Raw genomic sequence first — 22,777 nt, forward strand, 5'->3', positions numbered from 1 at the left:
AGATTTTCAGAATACTGAACTGAACAAAGTTGCTAATGTAGTTGCATAGTAATTTTCATGTTTGGAAAGGCGTAGTCACATGTTACATATACGAGTACCTACCTACCGTAGCACTTTGACAACGTGTGACTGCGGTTTTCCAAACATGAAAATTACTATGCAACTACATTAGCAACTTTGTTCAGTTCAGTATTCTGAAAATCTTGTTTTATACTTTTTCAGCGTCGTTTTTTGTCGTAGTTGGGTTTTAGTTTTTTTACTTTTTATTTACATAACAAATTCGTAGTAATTTGTATCCTAGTCTTTAAATGTCTTTTATTATCGTGCCTCAACGTCGCGTGATGCGCAGCCTGAAATTATTTTTACATATTCATGTGGAAAACAAATGCTTTTGCCGATAGTTTTCGAGCAGGCACGGCAGAGCAGCTATTAACAGTGAAACGTTGTCACACACAACTACTATAAATAACTATTATTCTGTAACAAAGGAATATGAAATGAAACGAGTTTACCATATTCAATTTCATTTAATGAAAATTTCCTTATGTACGAGTACGCTCATGTAACATTCATCCACTTACAAAATATTCATTTGGTATCCAACAACATAAAAAATGGCACATTTAACACCACAAGAGTCATTTATACAATAAAACATTCAATTCATAGACTAAATTTCTGTCTCTAAGTAAGATTCATTTATTTATCTCCACGCAAGCAGCTCTACTTTTAAGAAAAACAATATGATTTAGGTTAGTAGTAGGTAGGTAGTCAAGTTGTGAAATCTAGATGATTTATGTAACACTTACAGATGATTTTTGGTTTAAAAACAATATAAAATTCAGTTTTAATATTAACATTTTCATAATCAATCATAAATTTTTAAATTATAAACTGAATGAGAGAACTAAGTAAATATAAATGCTGTGAATTTAAATGCCTAATATGTTACAATTTTGAGTTAATTATGGTTTTAATTTATTTAGGTATAGATTTTGTAGGTGATTTTTTTCTCAGTTGGCTTGAAAGTGTTTTTCAATATAAGTGGTAATAGCAACCGCTTAAAAATAATTTACACTGGCCATTCAAAGATTTCCTTGTTAGTATTTAATCACACACATCGCAGTTCTTACTTAAATGTTTTGCACTTTCATTGAATAAAGCATCTATTTCAGAATTTCCAAAATATCACTAGATATTCTACTAAATTAATTAAACTTTTCATTCTTCCACAATCCTTTCGTTCTTTTGTTTTATCAAAATAATCTTTACCTGTACACCATTAGGTCTACTTAAGTTTAACAAAATCTTCATTCATTTATTTAGGTTACTTTGGTAGTCAATTTAATTGGAACTAACTGCTGCCCAGGGTCATAAGTCGAAAGCTCCTTCTTGCACTCCTGTCTCGAGGTAGGACTGTGAGTTCTTGTGGGTGAAGATGAAGGGTGCCTCTGGGGAAGGACACCTGAATGAATTCATCAGGACCGGGGGAGAGTCATCGGATTTGAAGCCTATTGGCTCTAGGAGGTTGTTCCATAGAAGGTTGGCGGCTGGAAAATAGAAAAAAAAAGTGGTTTAGGGAAAAAAAATCCTGCACTTTGTGACCAATATTTTGTGGAGTCTACGGAAACACTACGTTATATGAATATTGTAATCAAAGATTTCACTTGCTGACTACGATGAAAAGGAGCTATGTTGGGTATGACTTTAGCTAAGTTGTCTATAAGAATAATTTCCTAGGACCGCTTAAATGGTACCTTTCTCCAGTTCAGCGCATTTGTGAACTGGCGCGCGACCTGGTTCCCTCAACTTTTCCCTAAACGACCAGTCCCTCATGGAGAAGCCGGAGTAACACTTACGATGGACCACTCACCTAACCCGTGGCCCGTCTGCGGGTAGTGAAAAAAGTCGTGCGTGATGTAAGACTGGTGGATGACGGTGGACAGTGGCAGGCGTGTTGAAGACCTGCAACTTACTGTCACATGAAGACCTGAATCGTACTGGTACCAAAGAGGGAACTCTCACCCAACGCGTGGCCCTTCTGCGAGAAGTGAAAGCAGTTGTGTGTGATGTAGGACTGGTGGATTGTAGACAGAGACCGTTGAACAGCCGCATAAAGGGCAGCTGAATCTAAAGTCCTGCGGAATCTTGCTAGTACTAAAGATTGTCTGATTGTACTAAGGATTGACCACTTACCCAGCGCATGGCCTTTCTGCGAGAAGTGGAAGCAGTCATGCGTGATGTAGGACTGGTGGATGACGGTGGACAGCGGCAGGCGGATGGGCAGCGGCGCATTGAATGTTCGCATGAAAGGCTGCACCACCACCGTGAAGTCTTCCCGCGTGTCGTAGCGCCCGCTATCCACCTGTGATAAAAGTAGAAGCTAAATACTGGGGTATTAACTTATTAAGGGAACAAGTGTGATAAATCAACAAACATTTACAGTCTGACGTGCTGTTGGCTGTACAACGACGACTCTCGAAAATCCTTTAGCACTCGACCTGTTTTTAAACCTATGCTTAAGTTTGAATCAAATTTTTATCCAACTGCGCCAGAAAGAAGGTTGTTTGGAATGGTAATGAGCCTCCTCATTCAAATCAAATCAAAGGACCAAGGTTTGAAAAACTCACTGGGAGAGAATGGCATACGAGACCATTATGGCCAGTACAAAAGCACTTTAATGTATGTACAATTAGTGTTTAAATAACTTTACAAATGAACTGAAGGCTTCAAGGTCAAGAGCCCGCAAAAGTCGGCTTCACCTTGGGAGAACTCTCAACTCTCACTACTGCCAACCCTGAAGCCATTGATACTTGACCGCTATACCCACCAGCATAGCTTCAGCCTTCTGGTACATTCTGGTCATGCGCACGAGGAAGTCCAGCTCGCCGCCGCTGCGGTGGAAGCACGTGCAGAACAGCGGGTGCATCAGCCGGCACATCAGCGGCCTCGAGACCCGGATTGATACGGACACGTCTGCAAGAGGAGTTGAACTTTATTAGAGGGGACTAAGGATCAATTTGCCTCCTCTTTTTAAAACATGAGACTAGAAAGACCTATTAGCCTCCTTTATTGAAAAATGGAAGGGAAACAACTCAGAAAGAATGGGCAACAGTAGGTAGACCCCTGCAACGGCTGCAACTTTATAAATTACCTACCTTAGATTTCTAGGTTGATTTAAATTATAAATTAGTCTTAAACAAGGTGGTCTAAAACTTAGATAACCAGTTTTTTAAGTGACCTCATTAGGTAGGTAATCATTCTTAATTCGCAGTCGTAAGATGTTGTTAATTGGTGTCAAGTGCCTTTAATATCACGTGGCTTTATCTTCTGCTATCATGTAGCTATGCACCTACTGAGGTTAGAACACTCTCCATAACAGAGGTACTCATCAATGAAGCTAACTTTGCGAATAATGTCATCTTTTCCTGCCCACTATTATCAGACTTACCTAAAACAGGAACTAAATTGATTATCGTCCTCGGCAGATGCGTCTGGAGGTAGTCCAGGGCCTTGGCCAGCTTCCTAGCGTGCGCCGTGGGCGACCAGGCCACGGGCGACAGGCACGAGGCGGAGCACAGGTCGTTGGCACCCATGAAGATCGTGATCATCTTCCAGTCTCTGGAGATGTCGATATCTGGAGACGCTCGCATGCGCGCCACCACTATCTGGAATTCAATTCAAATTATTTAATAATGTGTCCTTTTCTGGGCAGAAAGGGGCAGGAGGCAGGCTCCGCACTAGGTGGACCGACAATCTGGTGAAGGCCACGGGAAATACCTGCACGGCTAACACGAAAGACTTTCGAGTTCGAATCGTTTGCGTATTCCAATCTCCATCGAAAGATTTAAAGACGAAATTCGAAGACGAATGTTGTTCATGCTAGAGGTACTGGATCGAGCGCAGGATCGATCGATCGTCATTTGGCTGAAACGAAACGAAACGTGCCCTATTGACGACATTTATCACCATCATCATCATCATTTCAGCCACAGGACGTCCACTGCTGAACATAGCCCTTCCCCAACAATTTAGGTTGGCCGATTGGTAGCAGCCTGCAACCAGCGCGCCTTCCTGCTACCTCTATGGGGTCGTCGGTCCATTTTGTGGGTGGACGTGCCACGCTGCCTTTTCAGAACCTCTAAACACATTCCAAATAGCGTGCCCTACTAGTTACCACTTCGAGACATTTCGCGTTAAAATCGTCTGAATATTTTTTCCCGTTTTCGCTACATTTTTCATTGATGCTCCGCTCTTATCGGTCGCGTAGCATTATATTTTAAAACTTAAAGCCTTCCTCGCTAATTGGATTATGTAACACAAAATAACTTTTCAAAATGAACCAGTAGTTCCGGTCGTTCGTTCAACCAACCAAACAAACTCTAAGATGAGTAATGTTTCAAGTAATTCGTGTTTATTATTGGGATTTATTATTGCTTCGCACGAACCGTTTGATTGATAAGTTCTGATTAATTTATTATTATTTATTTAAAGTAAATATATTACAAGTACCATACAGGCTGAACAATGAAATGGAAACGTACTCAAAAGTATACTTAAAAGTTACAGCAATATTTCGAATGAAAATAACACAAATGCAAATTCCAAATCAGCATCAAAAATTAAAAGTTCAATTCTTTGATGACAAATAAGATGGTGCAACCCAGCCTCAATGAAGAGCAACATAGAATTAACTTGACAAAAAAATTGTCATCCTTCACAATTTCCTAAAAAAGTTCCCACCAATTTCCTATAAAATATGTTTATTCTATTATATTGTAAACTGTTCAAATTCATGAGAAATGTTAGTTACACAATGGTTCAGGTTTGTACCACAACAGTCCGCTTCGTATGCTTACGCGCATCCACGCTGGGCTCACGGTCACTTTCTTTAGTTTCACAAGCGCAGCCCGGTGCACTATATTTGGTTTAATTGCAGTTTCAACATGATAATTGTGCTGTTATTAGTACTAAGTACTTTGATCGTAAATTCTGATCGACCAGCATATCAAGCGCCGCAAGTGGAGCTGGATAAGCCACACTCTCAGAAGGGATCCCGATCATATCCCCAAGCAGGCTCTGGATTGGAACCCCTAGGAAAACGCAAATGTAGTCACCCCAAACAAACTTGGCGCGCGGCGCACTGTAGCAGACGAGGCGGAGAAAATCGGCAAGGCTTGGAGCGAGATCAAACGCGAAGTTCAAGACCAAAACAATGGAGGACTGTTGTGGACGCCCTCTGCCTCATCCAGGACATAGGACCTTAAGTCAAGTCAAGTCACTTTGATCGTATTAGCTTCACATTGATTGGCATCGAAGAAGGCAGCTCTTAAATCATTACTAGAATCCTGCCACAATACTAAGTAGTTATTTATAATGACTGAAATCAAGTAAATGCATGCAAAGTAAAGATATTAAAATAGCGTGATTACTTAAAACAACATTATTAATTTAACTTGTATTTTAATTAGTGTTTCGCGTGTTTAACAACAGCATTAAATAATTACATAGTAGAGTAAAGTATAGTTACTGGATCATTCATATTTCAAAAGCGACCGCTGAGGAAGCCGACATCGTTGATGTGTTGCACATACTCGATGAACCGACGATTAGAATAATGCACTAATGTAAACAATTCTAATAAAGGATAACACAGTAACGAGGCTCTGAAGGAACTTGTGTGGCAAGCAATAATGTCTATGTTACAATATAAGCCTTTAAGTTTTTGAGGGTATTTTGCCTACAAGCGTACAACAGTCATTGAGAGAGGCCTATTTTCAGCAGTGGACGTCCTGTGGCTGAAAACCTGAAATAATAATGATGATGAAGCGTACAACACTTGAAGAAAGAATAATATTCACCCATTATCTGCTGAAAATATTTCAGGAGACACTAGAGTTTCATATGGAGAAAAAGGACAACATCAATGACGACGTTGACGTAGTTTTAGTATGGGTAGCTTTGTATAATTAATACACAGATTTGACTTATTTTAAGCTGTACCAATTGGGCCATGGTGCTGAGCCATCATGTTAGGTCTAGGTATTGGGCCATCCATCATGGAGGGCACAAATAACCGAAGTTCTTCGCTTACACATTAAGGATTGAGCAGCAAGTTTATAAAACGTAATATTTAGCCGAACGATGAGGTTCTCAGACTGGCCGACTCGTCATCCGAGGAACGAAGGGGGATCGAACCCTACCGCCACTGTCAAGTGGTGAACCCACTCGGAACATAAGCAATTTACCTTAGTACGATGGTTAATGGGACAAATAAACAATAAAAAATGCTGGTAGGTACCTTAGCCTGCTTAAAGGCATCCTGGTCAGAAGCGACCGGGAAGGCAACGTTGAACCTCGCGTTCTTGGCCAGCCATTCGCCGGTTCCGGTGGAGTACCCTCGCAGGTTCGGGTTGAACTCCTTCAGGATGTTGGGCAGCGTCAGGTATTCCCGCCAGGTCCCATCGCCGCCTGGAAATGTAGAGCATACGCCATATCAACAAAAAAAAACAAAGAAAAAATGATATTTGGTAAAAAAACAACATCATTCCTCGTATTTAAGATAAGTGAGAGAGGATCACCTAAAACAACACGGAGTCATCTTGCTAGTTGTATATATTTGCATTAAATACTTGCTACAACGAAAGCGTGGCAGGTCACCAATGCGCTGGACCGACCAAGTGAAAGCAGTAGTGGGAGACGGCGTATGTGACTGCACCAGACAGTCTGCCAATAGAGAGAGATGGAGGGAGATCGTGCGGAGAGTTGTATCCGCCTCTACAACCGATGTGAACAACGCATCAACGTGACCGCTCTGCCAAGAGCGTAACGAATAAGAAGAAGAAGACAACGAAAGCTGGAAATGTAGATCTAATAGGATCGTTTCAAAAATTTGACAAGACACTATTCCAAGTTCTTTTTGAGGTTGATTGAGGAATCCGGGTGAAGGTCGCTTTTACCTTCGGGTCTGATCGTCATTTTCCATCAGGTGTAATGCTGGCTAAGAGATTCTTCGTTGTGGACAGACTCCGACTGAATGTAGGTCCATAAAAAACACTCTGTTTTATCATACCTGCGCACCAAGACACGCCTCTGTACTCCACGAATGCGCCGAGCGCGAACTCCTCCATCGCACCATTGCCCGCTACCAAGGAGTCCCCGATCGCAGCGACGACGTCGATGTCGCCGGGCCGCAGCCTGTGCACCGAGGTAGGGGGGCTGCGGCTGCGGCCCGCGCGCGTTGCGTTCGCGCAGGGAAACGGCGTCGATGCCGGGATCGCGCGCTGGCGTCGCACGTGCGATCTGCGGGACGGGTAGCGGAGAGGAATCTGGAAATTAGAAAATAAAATATAAAAACATATTTCGGAACTTGTAGTGTTTTAAGATTAGGATGCAACATGAACTTTATTTGTTCTCTTCTTGTAAAACGCTCTACAATTTTCAAGAATTTTCCGGGTAAGGCAACCCATAACCTGCACCTATTTATTCATTACGCATTTTCTCGACCCTCAGCTTCTTTGAAGATTTGGCAAATCACATTGTTCCAAACGTTCGCTACACCTATTTCTTTTGCATTCACTTCTTTAGTAGAAACGTGATCTTCGCCTAGAACCCTATCATTTGATACGTGCCACTGCGTATGCGACTGCGTGGCATGAACATGACCACATTTGCAAATAAAGCCTGCCTAAGTAGGTATCTGCAAGTTCGTGAGCAAGCGGTTAAAGCTTGAACTTTTGGAAAATTGTGTTGACATGTTGTGTCAATACCCAGTCAAGGGTAATCGCGCCATTATGCTCATTAGCGACACTCTGCACCTCGCTCGCGATCGCAGGCAAGGTCGCTGTGTGCTCCACTTGTGTGGAGCTAGGGCTACCTACCAGCTGTTCAAGTTGAGCCTTATTTCTTCTTACCTATTACGTCATTCATACTCGTAACAAATTTTTATTTGTTGAATTCAGTACATCCATAACGATCTTATCAATGTATAGTTATGACAATGCTTTAGCTCAGCATCAGCTTGGACTTCATAATTTGAGTCTCTATTAATTGCTAGCGAATAACAAAGCTACAAAATGATGATATCATTCAGCACTAAGCTGATTCAGTTAAAGGTTCTAACCGAACTGTAAAGTAGTTCAGTTTTTAACGTAGTAGGACAAATCTTCATTATTTTAGTCTGCATCATCAATAGCAAACTGCTGCTCCTCAAAAAACGCTGCGTTTACTACTCGTTCTTCCTCTTTACTACTCGTTTCCTATAAACGTGGTCTCCATCGATAAAACATACGTACGACTTAAAAGGTGCCAAGTTATAGCCCTATTGCTATTGCCGCGTCTGCCCTGTCACGACGTGCGCGCGCGCAATTCGTCGCCGCGTGAATATCAATGAAGTTATGTCACGCTTGCAGTAATACGATAACTATGTGATTTTCTTCTCGAGTGCTTTCGTAGCTCCTCAGTTGAAAAAATACTAAGGTGCGAATATTTGAAATCATACAGAAATTTTGTTTTATCGAATTCTGGTTCTGCGGGTGTCTATGGGCGACGTTAATCACTTACCATCAGGTGATCCATCTGCTCGTTTGAAAAAAAAAATTCACCTCATTCATTTTTTGTATTCCATACCTAAGTCCTGTTTAAAAACAACTCTACTATTACTCTTTCCAACTTATCGCGCTCGAACACAATACAACAATAGCTTTTAAAGTCTTTTTATTTAAAATATTCTTATCCATGTAATTTTGCATCCTAAAGTAATTTCGGACCTTGACCACAGCCTTGACTAAGCAAAATTCAAGAAGGGTTTTAAAAATGAGGCAATTTGACGCCCCCGGCAGATGATGGAAAACTTGTCCCAGCATTTATGAAAGTAATGTAAGGTCTTGTACTACATTAATCTTGCCCAACATTCTCAGCAACGAAAACACCCGACTTTTTAACCCAAAAAATGTTGTAAGTGTTCAAAAACAATACTTATTTCTCAAAATACATAAATTTTCTCGACGTGGCCAGGTGGCAAGCATTTCAACACTCCATTGTCTTGACTTTTTTTCTAAAATAACTCCAAATTACGTATACATGCAGACTCCTTGACAGAATAGGTCACGTGACTCTGATATAAACGTGAGATGCGTGCGCGCTTGTGTGTGATGTTAGCTCATAGTGGGTAAACACGATTATTTGCTCAACTCTACCACTTAAAATACAAGAAAAAATAACGCGGTGAAGTGGGAGTACTTATTATTATTCTGTGGTGTCAGGTCGTACGTATATGGTTCCTTAGATCTTTAGATATCCCTATTCTTATAATTTTATTTTTAAAATGATTCATCTTTACTGTGCTCGTACTGTGCGATCCTACATTCAGTAACGCTTATTTGAGGATATAATATATGATTCAAGTTTAAACAGTCCTGAAAAGTCATGGTATTTCCTGGGGCATTTTTTTATTAAACTACGGACCCAAATGGTTTAGAACTGACCTGAGCACCTAGTAGTTTTAGAAAACTCTACATACTCAAACTCTTTATAAGAAAAATGAAATGATGGATACCTACTTGATGATCAATTCAATAACCTTTCCTACTACCGCAAGTTTGCAGGTAGAGTCATTTTCAACCGACTTCAAAAAAAAAAAAAAGGAGGAGGTTCTCAATTCGACCCGTATGTTTTTTTTTTTTTTTTCTTTGTTTGTTACGCGATAACTCCGCCAATTATGAACCGATTTGAACAAATCTTTTTTCGGTGTATAGGTAATACCTCAAGGGTGGTCCCATTTAAATTTAATAATAAAAAAACAACCCCCAAGGGTGGAAAATTGGGGATGAACTTTTTTATACGCAATATCTCCGCCGATTATAAACCAATTTGAATGATTATTTTTTTGTTGAATAGGTATTGTCAAAAGGGTGGTTTCATGCGAATTTGAAGAAAATATTTCAGCCCCAAGGGTGGAAAATTGGGGATGAACTTTTTTATACGCAATATCTCCGCCGATTATGAACCAATTTGAACGATTATTTTTTTGTTGAATAGGTATTATTTGTGTTCACGCATTTGAAGTCGGTTTTATTTTTTTTAAAAAGTTATTTATATTAATAATTAAGTAATATATTTTTCTTGATTTTAAAGTATAAGTTAATTTTAATAACAACCAGCAAGATATATGTTTGATAGTAATATTTCATTATTCATCATGCTTCAATTACTTACAAAGAAATATCAGTGTACACGGCTGTATAAAACCTGTAAAATTATGAGTTATATTTACAAAGCAACGCGTTGCTGAACATTTGGTTTATTGCCTTTTTTATCATGTACTAATCGATTACTACCAATTTGTTTTGTATGTCGACTCACATCACTGCCTATCTAAATATAGTACTTTAACTGCCTGAAAAATAGTAGTTAGTTTCTCTCTCCAAGTGCCGTAAAAATATTGATGCCTATCCTAACTTTTTGCTGTAACTACTATACTAAGTACAGGCCAGTTTTCATCTACGTACGCGTGAAAACCCGTTTTCGTAACATTTTTCATTTTTGCTCTGCACCTATTACTCGTAGCGTGATGGTATTATATAGCCTACCGTTTAGGCGATTATCCCACTGCAATGCGCTCCGCCGCAGTACGCGGGACGACAGATTTAATGTTGACATCCAGACATCCTGATATCCAGACATCCATACATTCATACAAACTTTCGCATTTATAATATTAGTAGGATTAGTAGGATAGCCTTCCTCGATAAATGGGCTATCCTGAGATTAGCGCGTTCAAGTAAACAAACAAACAAACTCTTCAGCTTTATAATATTAGTATAGATATAAATAGATTTCATAGATTTCTTTGCAAATGTGGGCCAAAAAAGTTACATTTGTTAAGCTAAATAAAAGTTTACAACGTAACATTACAAATACATTAAAATCTTTGCATCCTAAAACCATAATCATACAAATACACATAGAGGTTCTCATTCAAACAACAAACGTAAAGTTTAATTTCGTTATTTGCATGTTAATTGTTGGAAATAACAGTTGTAGTTACATAACGCGGCTTTTTGGCGAGTGCGTGCGATTTACGTGCTATGTCCACTCATGCGCAAGCAAAATAGAGCCAAAGAACTTTTAGCTTTTTTTTCGTAGGTTTGATACCAATCGGAACTTTTTGATATGAAACTGAAACTCGGTTCAGCTTTTCTTGAGGACGAAATCTTATCTGATTGTAACTTATGATGTAGCACGCTTGCTAAGTAAATACCACATACCTAGTACATACATAAATTATGTTTTCTGAGCACACACTTTGAACAATCTTTTAACAACTCATAAATTGTGTGTGCATGTTCATACGTGTGTTATTATCCTTACTAAAAATATAATAGCAAAAGTAAATCTATCTTTCACCTGAATTGTTGAAACAATTTCAGTTGATTTTAAAACCAAAACGCTTATAACATTCCTTTAAATGGATGATGATCATGATGGATGGATTGACTGTGTCACATTAGTTACCGATACGACACTATACTCGTAAAACCCTTCAGCAATACAAATCATCTGATTGCGATTCATTAGCGCGTAATGGCGATGGGAAAGCGATGGCGTGCGCACGCGCAGACGCGCTCACGTATCGACGCGCGGCAAATATTTGTAATTAAGTAACGGTGATCAACATCGACACCGTACGCAAAGTAGGCAGAAACTAAGGCTGGGTTGCACCATCTTAGGTACTCAAAAATCTGTCAAACTCCATACAAAAAGCACCGGTTATCGTTATACATAGGTGGTGCAACTCAGCCTTAGAATTCACAACCAATGCCTGTAGTAAACTAACATTCGTGTTAGATCCAATTTTGTGATCACCTCGCTGTGTCCTTTTTTGTAAATTCGAGAATTTAATGTTATTCAAATTCGTACATGTTTATTTCTTTAACTTAGCCTAGTTCAGTTATAAGTTGTTGGGGCTTCCTGTTAAGCAACACATGTTGCTTGCGCTAGGGACCACATCTCTTCCATAGCAAGATTAACAGTAAGTAGGCAAACTTTTTGTAATTGAGTTTGACTTTTTGAATTGAGAGAAAAAAATAAGTAACACTTTAGTTTTCCATGTAAAAATTTAAACATTATAAACAGAAACTTGAAATCTAATGTTACAGGTTACACTATTCACGTTTACTTCCAACCGCAAATCCAGGCGATTAATTAATTGATTCAATAATAAGTTTAGGCATAATATTGATATCGACTCTATTCTAGCAACTGCAGTAATAAAATAAAATAATTAGGTAACCCTTTTTATGCAAGTTACATACGATCTAGGTACTTTTTTAGCAGAACAACGGCATGCTCAATGAAAATAGACAGAAATAATAAAAATAATGTAATAATAGTTCTAATTAATGAACTGGTTTACAATAAATTAGAAATTCGAACGAGCAAATTACTGACATCGGTATCCTTTACGTTTTCCATTGTGAACTCCTTGACACACTTATGCAGGTAAGGCTGAAACTACACTATGCTATTAGGATTATTTTAGAATAGAATAGAATTGAATTTCTTTATTGCGGTAAATGTGGTACAAAGTAGTGATAAACAATGATTTAAAGGGCCTTTCTCTAATTAGGGTACAAACTTTAGTCATAACATTTTATGAATAAGATGCAATTGCATCAGTGTAGAAAGGTATTAAGGACATTTTCCAGTGGTTCATATCGAATGAAAAATCTGAAAGCCATGAGATATAAGCCTAAAGTGAACAATAATAAATCTACATTTGCATAATCATCTTTATGAAGCCAATCATAGAATATTTTTTCAATAAAATTTTAGTAATAAGTATTATTATGTTATGTTGCTAAAAAGATTGAAGGACGATAACTTCAGTGCTGTAGCGCTACCATTAATTCAAGTTTCAAATACCTAACCTACCGCACTTACTATCGATTAAGCAACGCTAAATCGCAATATGTCAGAAAACAAATCTGGCTAATATCTAGTTTTATATGCATCGTGACTTCGTGGTTAATGTGCATTCTCTTAGGCTGGGTTGCACCATCTTACTCTAACTTTAACAAACGTCAAAAATCTGTCAAACTCCATACAAAAAGCACCGGTTAACGTTACTCGTAGTTACCGTTAAAGTTAGGTGGTGCAACTCAGCCTTAGGCTACTATTTATAAACCAGTCTCTACGAAAATAGATCCAATGCGGTCAAGATCAAGCTATTTCTAGCCTAAAGATGCAGTGCAATTTTATTATGAAATCCGTAGAGCATCTGTTGGACCTATGACGGGCACATTAAGCTGTACACTGTGGTATCTTATGTACATGTAATAATAAGTGCTATTTTGCAATCAATATGTATAGTCTGATGTAGTAGTGATTGATCATGATCAGCTATAAATAAGGTGTTTAGATTTGCGGTGCTTTTCAGTTTTTATCTTTGCTTTATTTTTTATAAGTAATTCATTATTACTTGCCTAATTTAGTATTTGAATTATGAAAAACAAAACAATTTACAAAGGAAATTCCTGTGAACTTTTCACACAACTTAAGAATCGGTGAATTAATGAATTGAAAATGCTTATAATTTAGGTGCTAAGCCATGAGAAAATTACTCAATAAGGTATGTGACATTTAAGTAATGTAGGTACAGACTATAGCAAATCAGAATACACATTTTTGTAAGAAACTCAACCCTATTACAGCTTACATAAGACCCCACAGTGTTAGCTTGATGTGCCGGCGTCTGTAACTACTTTAAAGAAGCAGCAAATAATATTTTCCAACAAAGGATAAAAGATTTTATAATTAGCCCGCGTTGAGTCGAAACAGTCAATTTCGACACGATTTTATGCCGGGTTGGCCCCTGATCTCAAAATGCATAATTATTAGCATACCTAAGTGATTAGTGAACGGAGGACTCCTTTCAGTTTTCGACACCTTAGGCTTAATTGGCTGTAAACGTGGGTTGGTGGTGGCAATTGGTTAAACAATTTATTTATGAACAGGACAAGATCCAGCATCAGGGATTAAAGACTTCGAGAATTGAAAGGTTCGATCCCTATATGGGAGTATAGAAGCACTTAATACAGGGCATTTACAAAAGCAAAGAAGATCAAACCAAAATTATAAGATAAATTTAAATACAATTAGAGCTGACATTAATCGCCTGGCTGTTTTATTGAGGTTTTTCCTGTATCATAGTAACAATTTTAAGAGACTAGCTCTAGCACAGGCTTATTCAAATTCAAATATTTAGAACTCAGAACTCAGTATCGATCACTAATCACCCCCTGATAGTTATTTTGAAAATATATTTCATGTACAGAATTGACCTCTACAGATTTATTATAAGTATATAGATAATTCATTATACTTGCCTAATTTAATATTTGAATTATGAAAAACAAAACAATTTACAAAGGAAATTCCTGTGAACTTTTCACACAACTTAAGAATCGGTGAATTAATGAATTGAAAATGCTTATAATTTAGGTGCTAAGCCATGAGAAAATTACTCAATAAGGTATGTGACATTTAAGTAATGTAGGTACAGACTATAGCAAATCAGAATACACATTTTTGTAAGAAACTCAACCCTATTACAGCTTACATAAGACCCCACAGTGTTAGCTTGATGTGCCGGCGTCTGTAACTACTTTAAAGAAGCAGCAAATAATATTTTCCAACAAAGGATAAAAGATTTTATAATTAGCCCGCGTTGAGTCGAAACAGTCTATTTCGACACGATTTTATGCCGGGTTGGCCCCTGATCTCAAAATGCATAATTGCTTATTAGCATACCTAAGTGATTAGTGAACGGAGGACTCCTTTCAGTTTTCGACACCTTAGGCCTAATTGGCTGTAAACGTGGGTTTATGCAAATAATAAATAGGACATAATACAGCATCAAGGATTTAAGACTTCGAGAATTGAAAGTTTCGATCCCTTAGATGGGAGTAGAGCACTTAATACAAGGCGTTTACAAAAGCAAAGAAGATCAAATCAAGTTATGAGATCAAATTACAATTTAAATACAATCAGACCTTGCATTGATCTGGCTGTTATATTGAGGTTTTTCCTGTATCATAGTAACAAATAAGTGATTCTAGCAAAGGCTTATGTCAGCTTGCACGGTAGAAGAAGATTGATTGCATCATTTACAGATTAACTTTAATGTTCACACGTACAAGTAACGAGAAAGAGAAGGCTGAAACTCGCAGGCCCTCAAGATTAAATTAATAAACTTGCAAAAGAGAAATTATAAATAAAAAACTTGAAAAAATCGAACTGAATCGGAATCGAACCCACGATTTCAGTACCTACCACTCCTCTAACATATTCCAAGTTACGAACAAACCCGTCTTGATTGATTAGCCTCGCTGGCGGTAGTTAGAATATTTATCTTATCTAACAATTTCGTTTGTGAACTAACAAAACGCTGTTCGTGCTTTACGCATGTTACCACGACTTCAAAGGTGTGAACAGCCGATTGATCGGTTGTCAAATCGACTTATTGTCGACAAGTTCAAGATTTGTTAAGGAGGGTACACACTAGAATCATTTGGTGTGCGAGCATTCGTTGTGTTAGCGATTGGAATCCTAGGATTTTCTTTTGAAAACCGAACAGTACCTCTAGTAGGAAAAACTTTCGAGTTCGTTTCGTTGCGTATTCAAAGTGTCATCGAAAAATTTTGTATGAAAAATTAAACAGCGCCCCCTATATTATAGCCGCCCTAGGGGGCGCTGTTTAATTTTTCATACAAAATTTTTCGATGACACTTTGAATACGCAACTAAACGAACTCGAAAGTTTTTCCTACTAGAGGTACAGGTCATTAAACGCAGTAAACCAAACGTCGAAAAAAGCTAATGGGATCTTGATACATTTTCTCGCTGAAATAAAGTTCAATTTGCAGTAAAATGCTCTAACAAACGCTTGCGCTACGAATGCTCGCAGAGCAAAATGATGAGTCCCCACCTTAACATAACTTTAGAAGTCCGGTGAAGATGTCACTTACGCCACTCGTTCCTTGAAACAGATCGGTCCCATTCTTCTGCGGAGGCCGTCCATCAATCTCATTACATAAAGGCGTAACGACATCGCTAGACCTCGGACCACAATTAAAAGAAATTAAGCGTCTTGTGACCGTTAGTTTAAATATCATCAGATTCGACTGTCGAATTTTGATTTTACGAGATTAAATCAAACATATTTTTGAGTACTAAATTAAATTGGTACCTAAAGTAGGCCTCATAAGTCTTCATTACTTTTGATTAGGAATGCCGACGGTAAAAAGCTTTTTCAGTTTCAATGCTGACATTTTATGTGTTAAGCTGCTGAAGCTCGCAGCTTCCGGTGATGAAATTTCTTTTTTCGGAAAAACTATTAAGATAGAGCTTTGCTTGCTAATATATCTATAGGTAGAGTTTTTGCTTTATTCTCACAGTTTCAATCAAAATCAAATCATCTAAATTCTACTCTATCTATGTATTAATTTTGTGGCTCTAACACTATGCAGTGTCTAGTTGACTACGTTGAGAGCTGATCTTGTAACCTCAACCAATTCCCAGCTTATATAATACCTAAATAATACCTAAATAATTTTGCTAGACATAAGTATTATTTATTTCGGCGTGATTGAATAACTTAAACACAATACTTTTGCTTTATTTGGGGGAACAACACGATCTTACAGCGATAATAAGCTGCCAAATCTAAAAGTTGCTTATACACTTATATGTAATTTGGTTAGCGTTCACTTAAAATTATAGGTTGTTATCTTGTAAAAGTGCAAGGATCATTGAGATGCAGGTTATTGAACCTATTGTGTAAGCAACTTGGGAATCTTCCACCACAATCGAGTCTTTTTCAGGGTCAATTACTTACTTGAGGGCTGAAATTCAGCTACAAAAAGTTTTATTTCGCCAAGTCGAGCGCGAAGCAAACACTGCCGTACCATCCTTTACTGGAACCATTTCGCCGCATTTTCAGGCCCCTATTTGAGAACCTCTGGATAAGACCAAAACGCAGAAATTTTGGTCATCTAGTAAGCTATAATCATATACTTAACATACAAAATTTCAAGTCTGTAGGTCAATTAGTTCCGAAGTTAAGCGAAAGCAAAGTTTCGAATTTATGACACTCACTCACTCACTGATGATCATCAAAATAGAACTAGTACTTCCCATAAACTCAGAGAGCTGAAATTTGGTACAGAGTTAGGGTTTAATAACCACATAAAGAGAAAACTATAAAAACTAGGAAAATCGAAGATCTGGAGTAACACCACATTCATAATCAATACTACTAGCGCCACACCGGCACCGTGGTGTTCGCCAGTACCGCTCACCGCTAGATGGCGGTAGCACTTTGAGCGTCGATTTTCTGCACCGCGGTGTCCAGATTTTTTTTCCTTTCTAGACTCCCCGTCGATTAAGTTGAATTTTGTGTAATTTGCATTTCGTTGATTTCGTTTCGTGTATTATAATTATCGTGACTTTGTGAGGTTCGCTAAGGTTAGGTTATTAAAACAATTCTGATTCTGATTCGTTGTCCATTTTAAAGGTCGTTGAGTTTATTTGTGTTTAATATCGTAAAAAAGGTCGATAATGTTAAAAAAAGGACGACGCGCGACGTTAAATAATTTTGCCACTTTCTACAAAAAGAAGTGAAATCCCACCAAAAACATTCTGTAAAAAACTAGCCAAGTCTCGATGGAGCTGCTTGTTTATCTCTAAAAAGTAATGAAATCTAGACAAAGTCGTGCCAAGTCTATGGTTTCTTACTGCGATTTCTTTATTATTATAGTTAATGTTGTGTGACTTGGCCGTTGAACAATCTTTATTAAGATATCATACATAAGTATTATTGAAATACGCAGCTTTATTAAGCCTACAATTGACTGGTTATTGAATCAACGTTTTCCAAGTGGGAATTTTCCATCGTCAATGGGTAGCGGTTCTGGCGACAGATTGGTGCAATGGTGTCATGGAGCACCTGGTTTTGTACCCTTCAACGGCCAAGTCACACAACATTAACTATAATAATAAAGAAATCGCAGTAAGAAACCATAGACTTGGCACGACTTTGTCTAGATTTCATTACTTTTTAGAGATAAACAAGCAGCTCCATCGAGACTTGGCTAGTTTTTTACAGAATGTTTTTGGTGGGATAAAGTATTTCAATCCGCTAACATATTAAAGAGCCGTTGACTTTCATGGAGCATTCGAATTCTTACTATGGATTCTGTATATTCCATTAGAATTCGTTGCTCCAAAAACCGACTCTAGCTGTAGAGCTAGAGTCGGTTTTAAGTCGGAGTCGGTAGGTATAGACCTAACACCATAAATATCGCGTTATTATGATACTTTACATGCACATTCACAAATATAGAAAAGTAGGTCAAACTCAACTTGCAAGATTTAATTACTCCAACCAGAGCCCACGGACTAATATCGGGGCAGGTAAAGCTGAACAAAAAGTTGTACCTAGATGGGTGTAACAATATTAATTGTTAAAACAATACAAGTGATTACGTGACTAATGACCAAAAAAATAATAATATTGCCCTTCACCATTATTGGTTACACCTGTTTTACACTATCACTAATTACCTATATCAACAATAAAAACAAACTTCAATTAACAAATTGTTAAATTGCTGGTTTTGTTTGGTTTAACGATCTTACGAGTAAGTGTAGGTCATCAATTTGTTTGAAATCAATACAATACTGTATAGTCATCGTAATGAACGTTTCATCATTTTGTTTATTTAACATTTACCTACACTTAAACTTGTATACCTTATCTAAATCAAAAATAAAAAATATTATGTGTATCTTAGTAAAATTCAAACCGTGACAGTGTTCCAATCCAAAATGCCTCTTTCATACATGCCATAACTACAAAGTTGTCTGGGCAGCAGCTCCAAAATAATCGCTGTAACTTTCCAGAAGGAGTGTGCGTCTCTCCATTAGCGTGGCGGCCATTCGACGATACGGCAAATGTAAAGTCAAAAGAACAAGAATAACAGGCTTTACAATTAATACGAGTGAGTTCTAATAGATTATAATGGATGCAATACCACAGGCAATACTGAAATAGCATGTGAGAATAGAGGAGCACCACTCTCACCCTTTCCGTGGATGGATGTCGTAAAAGCTATGGGAACATCAGGCCTCTCAAACCCGTCAGGCCAGCAAGGGGTGTGCAGGCCTGATCTTCCACGTAGGCCTGTCTGTAGTGGAGGCTTTGACAGTTCATAACGTACAATTATTCTGTCAAACGCATTGTTTATCTGACTTTATCGTACGTTATGAACTGTCAAATGATTGATGTATTGAAATCTGATGATGATGATGGACGACTGTCCCATTTTATTGTTCATCCTTTAAAGCCTTACTAAGCTTTCGTCATTGCTTTCAGAGGATTAACCCATTAAATGTCATTCATCAAGTTTTCCAAAACATGCCGTTGCTAAACCAGCTAATGGAAACCTACCCCCGCATGACCCTAATTGAACCTCGATCAGGCTTAAGAAAGGGATTCTCTCAAAGATCACATACCCGCAAATTACTTCCGATGATACGTTGGGCAATAAAACAGCCAAAGGAAGAGAATCTCTACAAGTTCCACCATAAGATGTAAGAGCCATTGCCAAGGATTGTAATGATTGATTGATTATTACGGTCTGGTCTTTACGTAATGTTATCACCATTATTTTATTGTACTTGCTCTTTTTGCGTATCAGATGCCCTACATGACTGTACATGTACGTGGGCTACTTGTACCCGTTTATAAAAATCGCCAGCTTAAACTCCTTGAACCGCTATTTGGTTCCCATACGAGTACCATAGTCTCATAGTAGTATTATTGTATCATTACGAGGATTATTGTCTATTGGTATTCCGTGCTGCAATCACACTTAGTTTTCTCAATTCCAAGTGATTTATTAATAAGAAACAGCACCTAAACATGCACTTGAATGGTTACCGATTCGATGAATGAAAAAATGTGTCGTAACTTTACTTAACATCCATAAATTTATTTATTAAATATTATGTGTATTTAATTTTACTCGGATAATTAAACACAATCATTTGTTACAATAAATTTTATAAATTCAGCGTTAACATTAACCGCCGTCGTGTTCAATATTTATAGCTGTTCGAGTTAACGACCGAAGGAAACTGACGACAGACAACCGCGTAACATATAACAGAGGAATTCATTTGATTTACTACTTAATATAAACATTGAAATAACTTGTAGAGGAAATAATCAGTTAGAGGAAAGAAAGGATATAAAAAGCATGTAGTATTTTTTATGTCCATAATTTCATCATCATCATCATCATAATTTCAGCCACAGGACGTCCACTGCTGAACATAGGCCTCCCCTAATGCTTTCCACATTGATCGATTGGTAGCGGCCTGCGTCCAGCGCCTCCCTGCCACCCTTACGATGTCGTCGGTCCACCTTGTAGGTAAAGGTCCCACGCTGCGTTTTCCGGTACGCGGCAGCTCCATTCCAGAACCTTGCTGCCCCATCGGCCGTCAGTTCTACGTACTATGTGCCCTGCCCCATAATTCATAATTTGGAACATAAATATAAATCTTTGCTTAGATTCGTCGATATACAGGGTGATTTTGAAATCGTTGGCATCCTTTTAAAATAAGACTCTACTCGTATTCATGATACATAGTACACACGGCCAAAGTGTTAACTATCCATTTCCATTTTTGCTCTTGCTCTCATCCAATGGTGATTATTTGCGAAAGAACGAGACGACATGACCGGCAATGGGCAGTTAACACTGTTGCCGATAGTACATTCCCCAAATATGAGACAAAAATATTTATTATAATAATGCAAAAATATTTATTTATTTACATTAATTAATTAACAAACATTCATTATATTCGAGCAGGCAAACCTTCCGAAAGCTAGACAGAAATAAATCTCTATGATTGACACACAGTCTAACATTCCGGTAGTATAAGTTTAGAAGCGAAACTAAAGGCATAACGACATACATTTTATTAGTCCTATAAAGTACCGGCCATTTTGCATGTTACGTCACAACCGGTCTGTATGAAGAACTGCCTGTGTACGAAATACAATAAGTAAAATAGTTTATTCGATTACATCTGGATTCTGGGTTTATTTATTTATTAGGTACTAGCGGCCGCCCGCGACTTCGTACGCATGGATCCCGTTTTTTTTTTTTTAAAGATACCCCTCGTACTAAGCTAAATATGCTTGTGTCACGAGTGAGCTCACCACAATAGTCGAGCGGCGGCGGGGACCGAACCCGCGTTCCCCGGATCACGAGTCGGCCAGTCCGACCCCTTCACCGTTCGGCTATCGTGGCTTTTTTTTTTACCCCCTTCATCTATCTTACGCGGTTTAGATTTTTTCATACAAATGTATTTTCCCGCTAACTCCCGTTCCCGTGGGAATTTTGCAATATCCTGTTGTAACTAAGTTTTAAGTTTACTAAGATACCCGCATGCCAAATTTCAAGCGTCTAACTTAAGCGGGTTAGATTTATTCATACATTTTTTTCCCGCTTACTCCCGTTCCTGTGGGAATTTTGCAATATCCTGTTGTAACTAAGATTTAAGTTTACTAAGATACCTGCATGCCAAATTTCAAGCGTCTAACTTAAGCGGTTTAAATTTTTCATACAAATGTTTTTTCCCGCTAACTCCCGTTCCCGTGGGAATTTTGCAATATCCTGTTGTAATAACTAAGCTATAAGTTTACTAAGATACCTGCATGCCAAATTTCAAGCGTCTAACTTAAGCGGTTTAGATTTTTTCATAACATGGTCATATAAATGGAATGGTGAAGTCAGAAATTTGATATTATCATCCTTTTTTTTTTTAATTTTCATACAAAATAAATTTTATAAAATCCGATTTGTATGAAAATTAAAATGAAGATATCAATTTTCTGACTTCACCATACCATTTATATGACCATGTTAACATGGGCTAGTGTCGGCTCATATACCCATTTACCTAACACCCTGTAGATAATTACTACAGTTGACAATCAAGTTTTGTTAGTAGACAATTAAGTACACATGGTTAGTAGTTACCAATTTGTTCATATAATATGTGTGGAAATAAATAAAAATATTTATATTAACAACATTTTAATAGTTGTTGGGACTAACCTAAACTAGACATGTTTCAAAAAGGTATGTTTAGCATATCTTGGAGAGTTGTTTTTTTTAAGTGTTTTTAGGGACCATTTATAGGGTGGTTGGAAAGTTATTTGACATTAGAATAGAATAGAATGATTGTATTTGCATAAAACATGATATCCAGTAGTAATTAATCGCAGAATTTATGATTTATTTAATCTAGTTAACTGGCAGTTCATCCTTGATCGTACTCTGCAATAAGTGATTGCATATTCATCAGTTTATGTGTTTCCGTGTAGAATCGAGCCTGTCTTTTTCCTGAGCAATTCATAGAATGGGTTTCTGAAACGGTCATTTGCAATCGATATTGCAAAAACTGCAATAGGTACTTAAATAACTATGAAAAAGTTTTTATAGCTAATCTATCCGCTCAAGTGATACTTGAAGAGTTAACATTTCAAATAATAGCAATAAAGTGTTTACTTTTGTCTTGTAGCTTATGTTGAAAGCTTGTCATTGAGCTTCTAGGTTATAATCCTATGGTTTGAAGCAGTATAAAAACGACTATACTTCATACTCGTTGCTAAGATTACAAAACTTAGTCGATCCAATTAC

At 37.7% G+C, this 22,777-nt stretch overlaps 1 protein-coding gene across 1 annotated transcript in view; it reads right to left on the minus strand.

Moving 5' to 3' along the window:
* Positions 1-525: 525 nt before the first annotated feature.
* Positions 526-22,777, minus strand: part of LOC135074103 (phospholipase B1, membrane-associated) — a 34,955-nt gene continuing 12,703 nt past the window's right edge. Inside the window, exons 2-7 of the mRNA XM_063968411.1 lie at positions 7,073-7,328; positions 6,302-6,471; positions 3,452-3,668; positions 2,831-2,976; positions 2,197-2,365; positions 526-1,550 (exon numbers count right to left, since the gene is read on the minus strand). Of these exons, the coding sequence (XP_063824481.1) occupies positions 1,372-1,550; positions 2,197-2,365; positions 2,831-2,976; positions 3,452-3,668; positions 6,302-6,471; positions 7,073-7,328 (1,137 nt within the window). The 3' untranslated portion in view covers positions 526-1,371. The remainder of the gene's footprint in view (positions 1,551-2,196; positions 2,366-2,830; positions 2,977-3,451; positions 3,669-6,301; positions 6,472-7,072; positions 7,329-22,777) is intronic.

The sequence above is a fragment of the Ostrinia nubilalis genome, chromosome 8 (genome assembly GCF_963855985.1).
Source record: "Ostrinia nubilalis chromosome 8, ilOstNubi1.1, whole genome shotgun sequence".
In the NCBI taxonomy this organism is placed as follows: domain Eukaryota; kingdom Metazoa; phylum Arthropoda; class Insecta; order Lepidoptera; family Crambidae; genus Ostrinia; species Ostrinia nubilalis.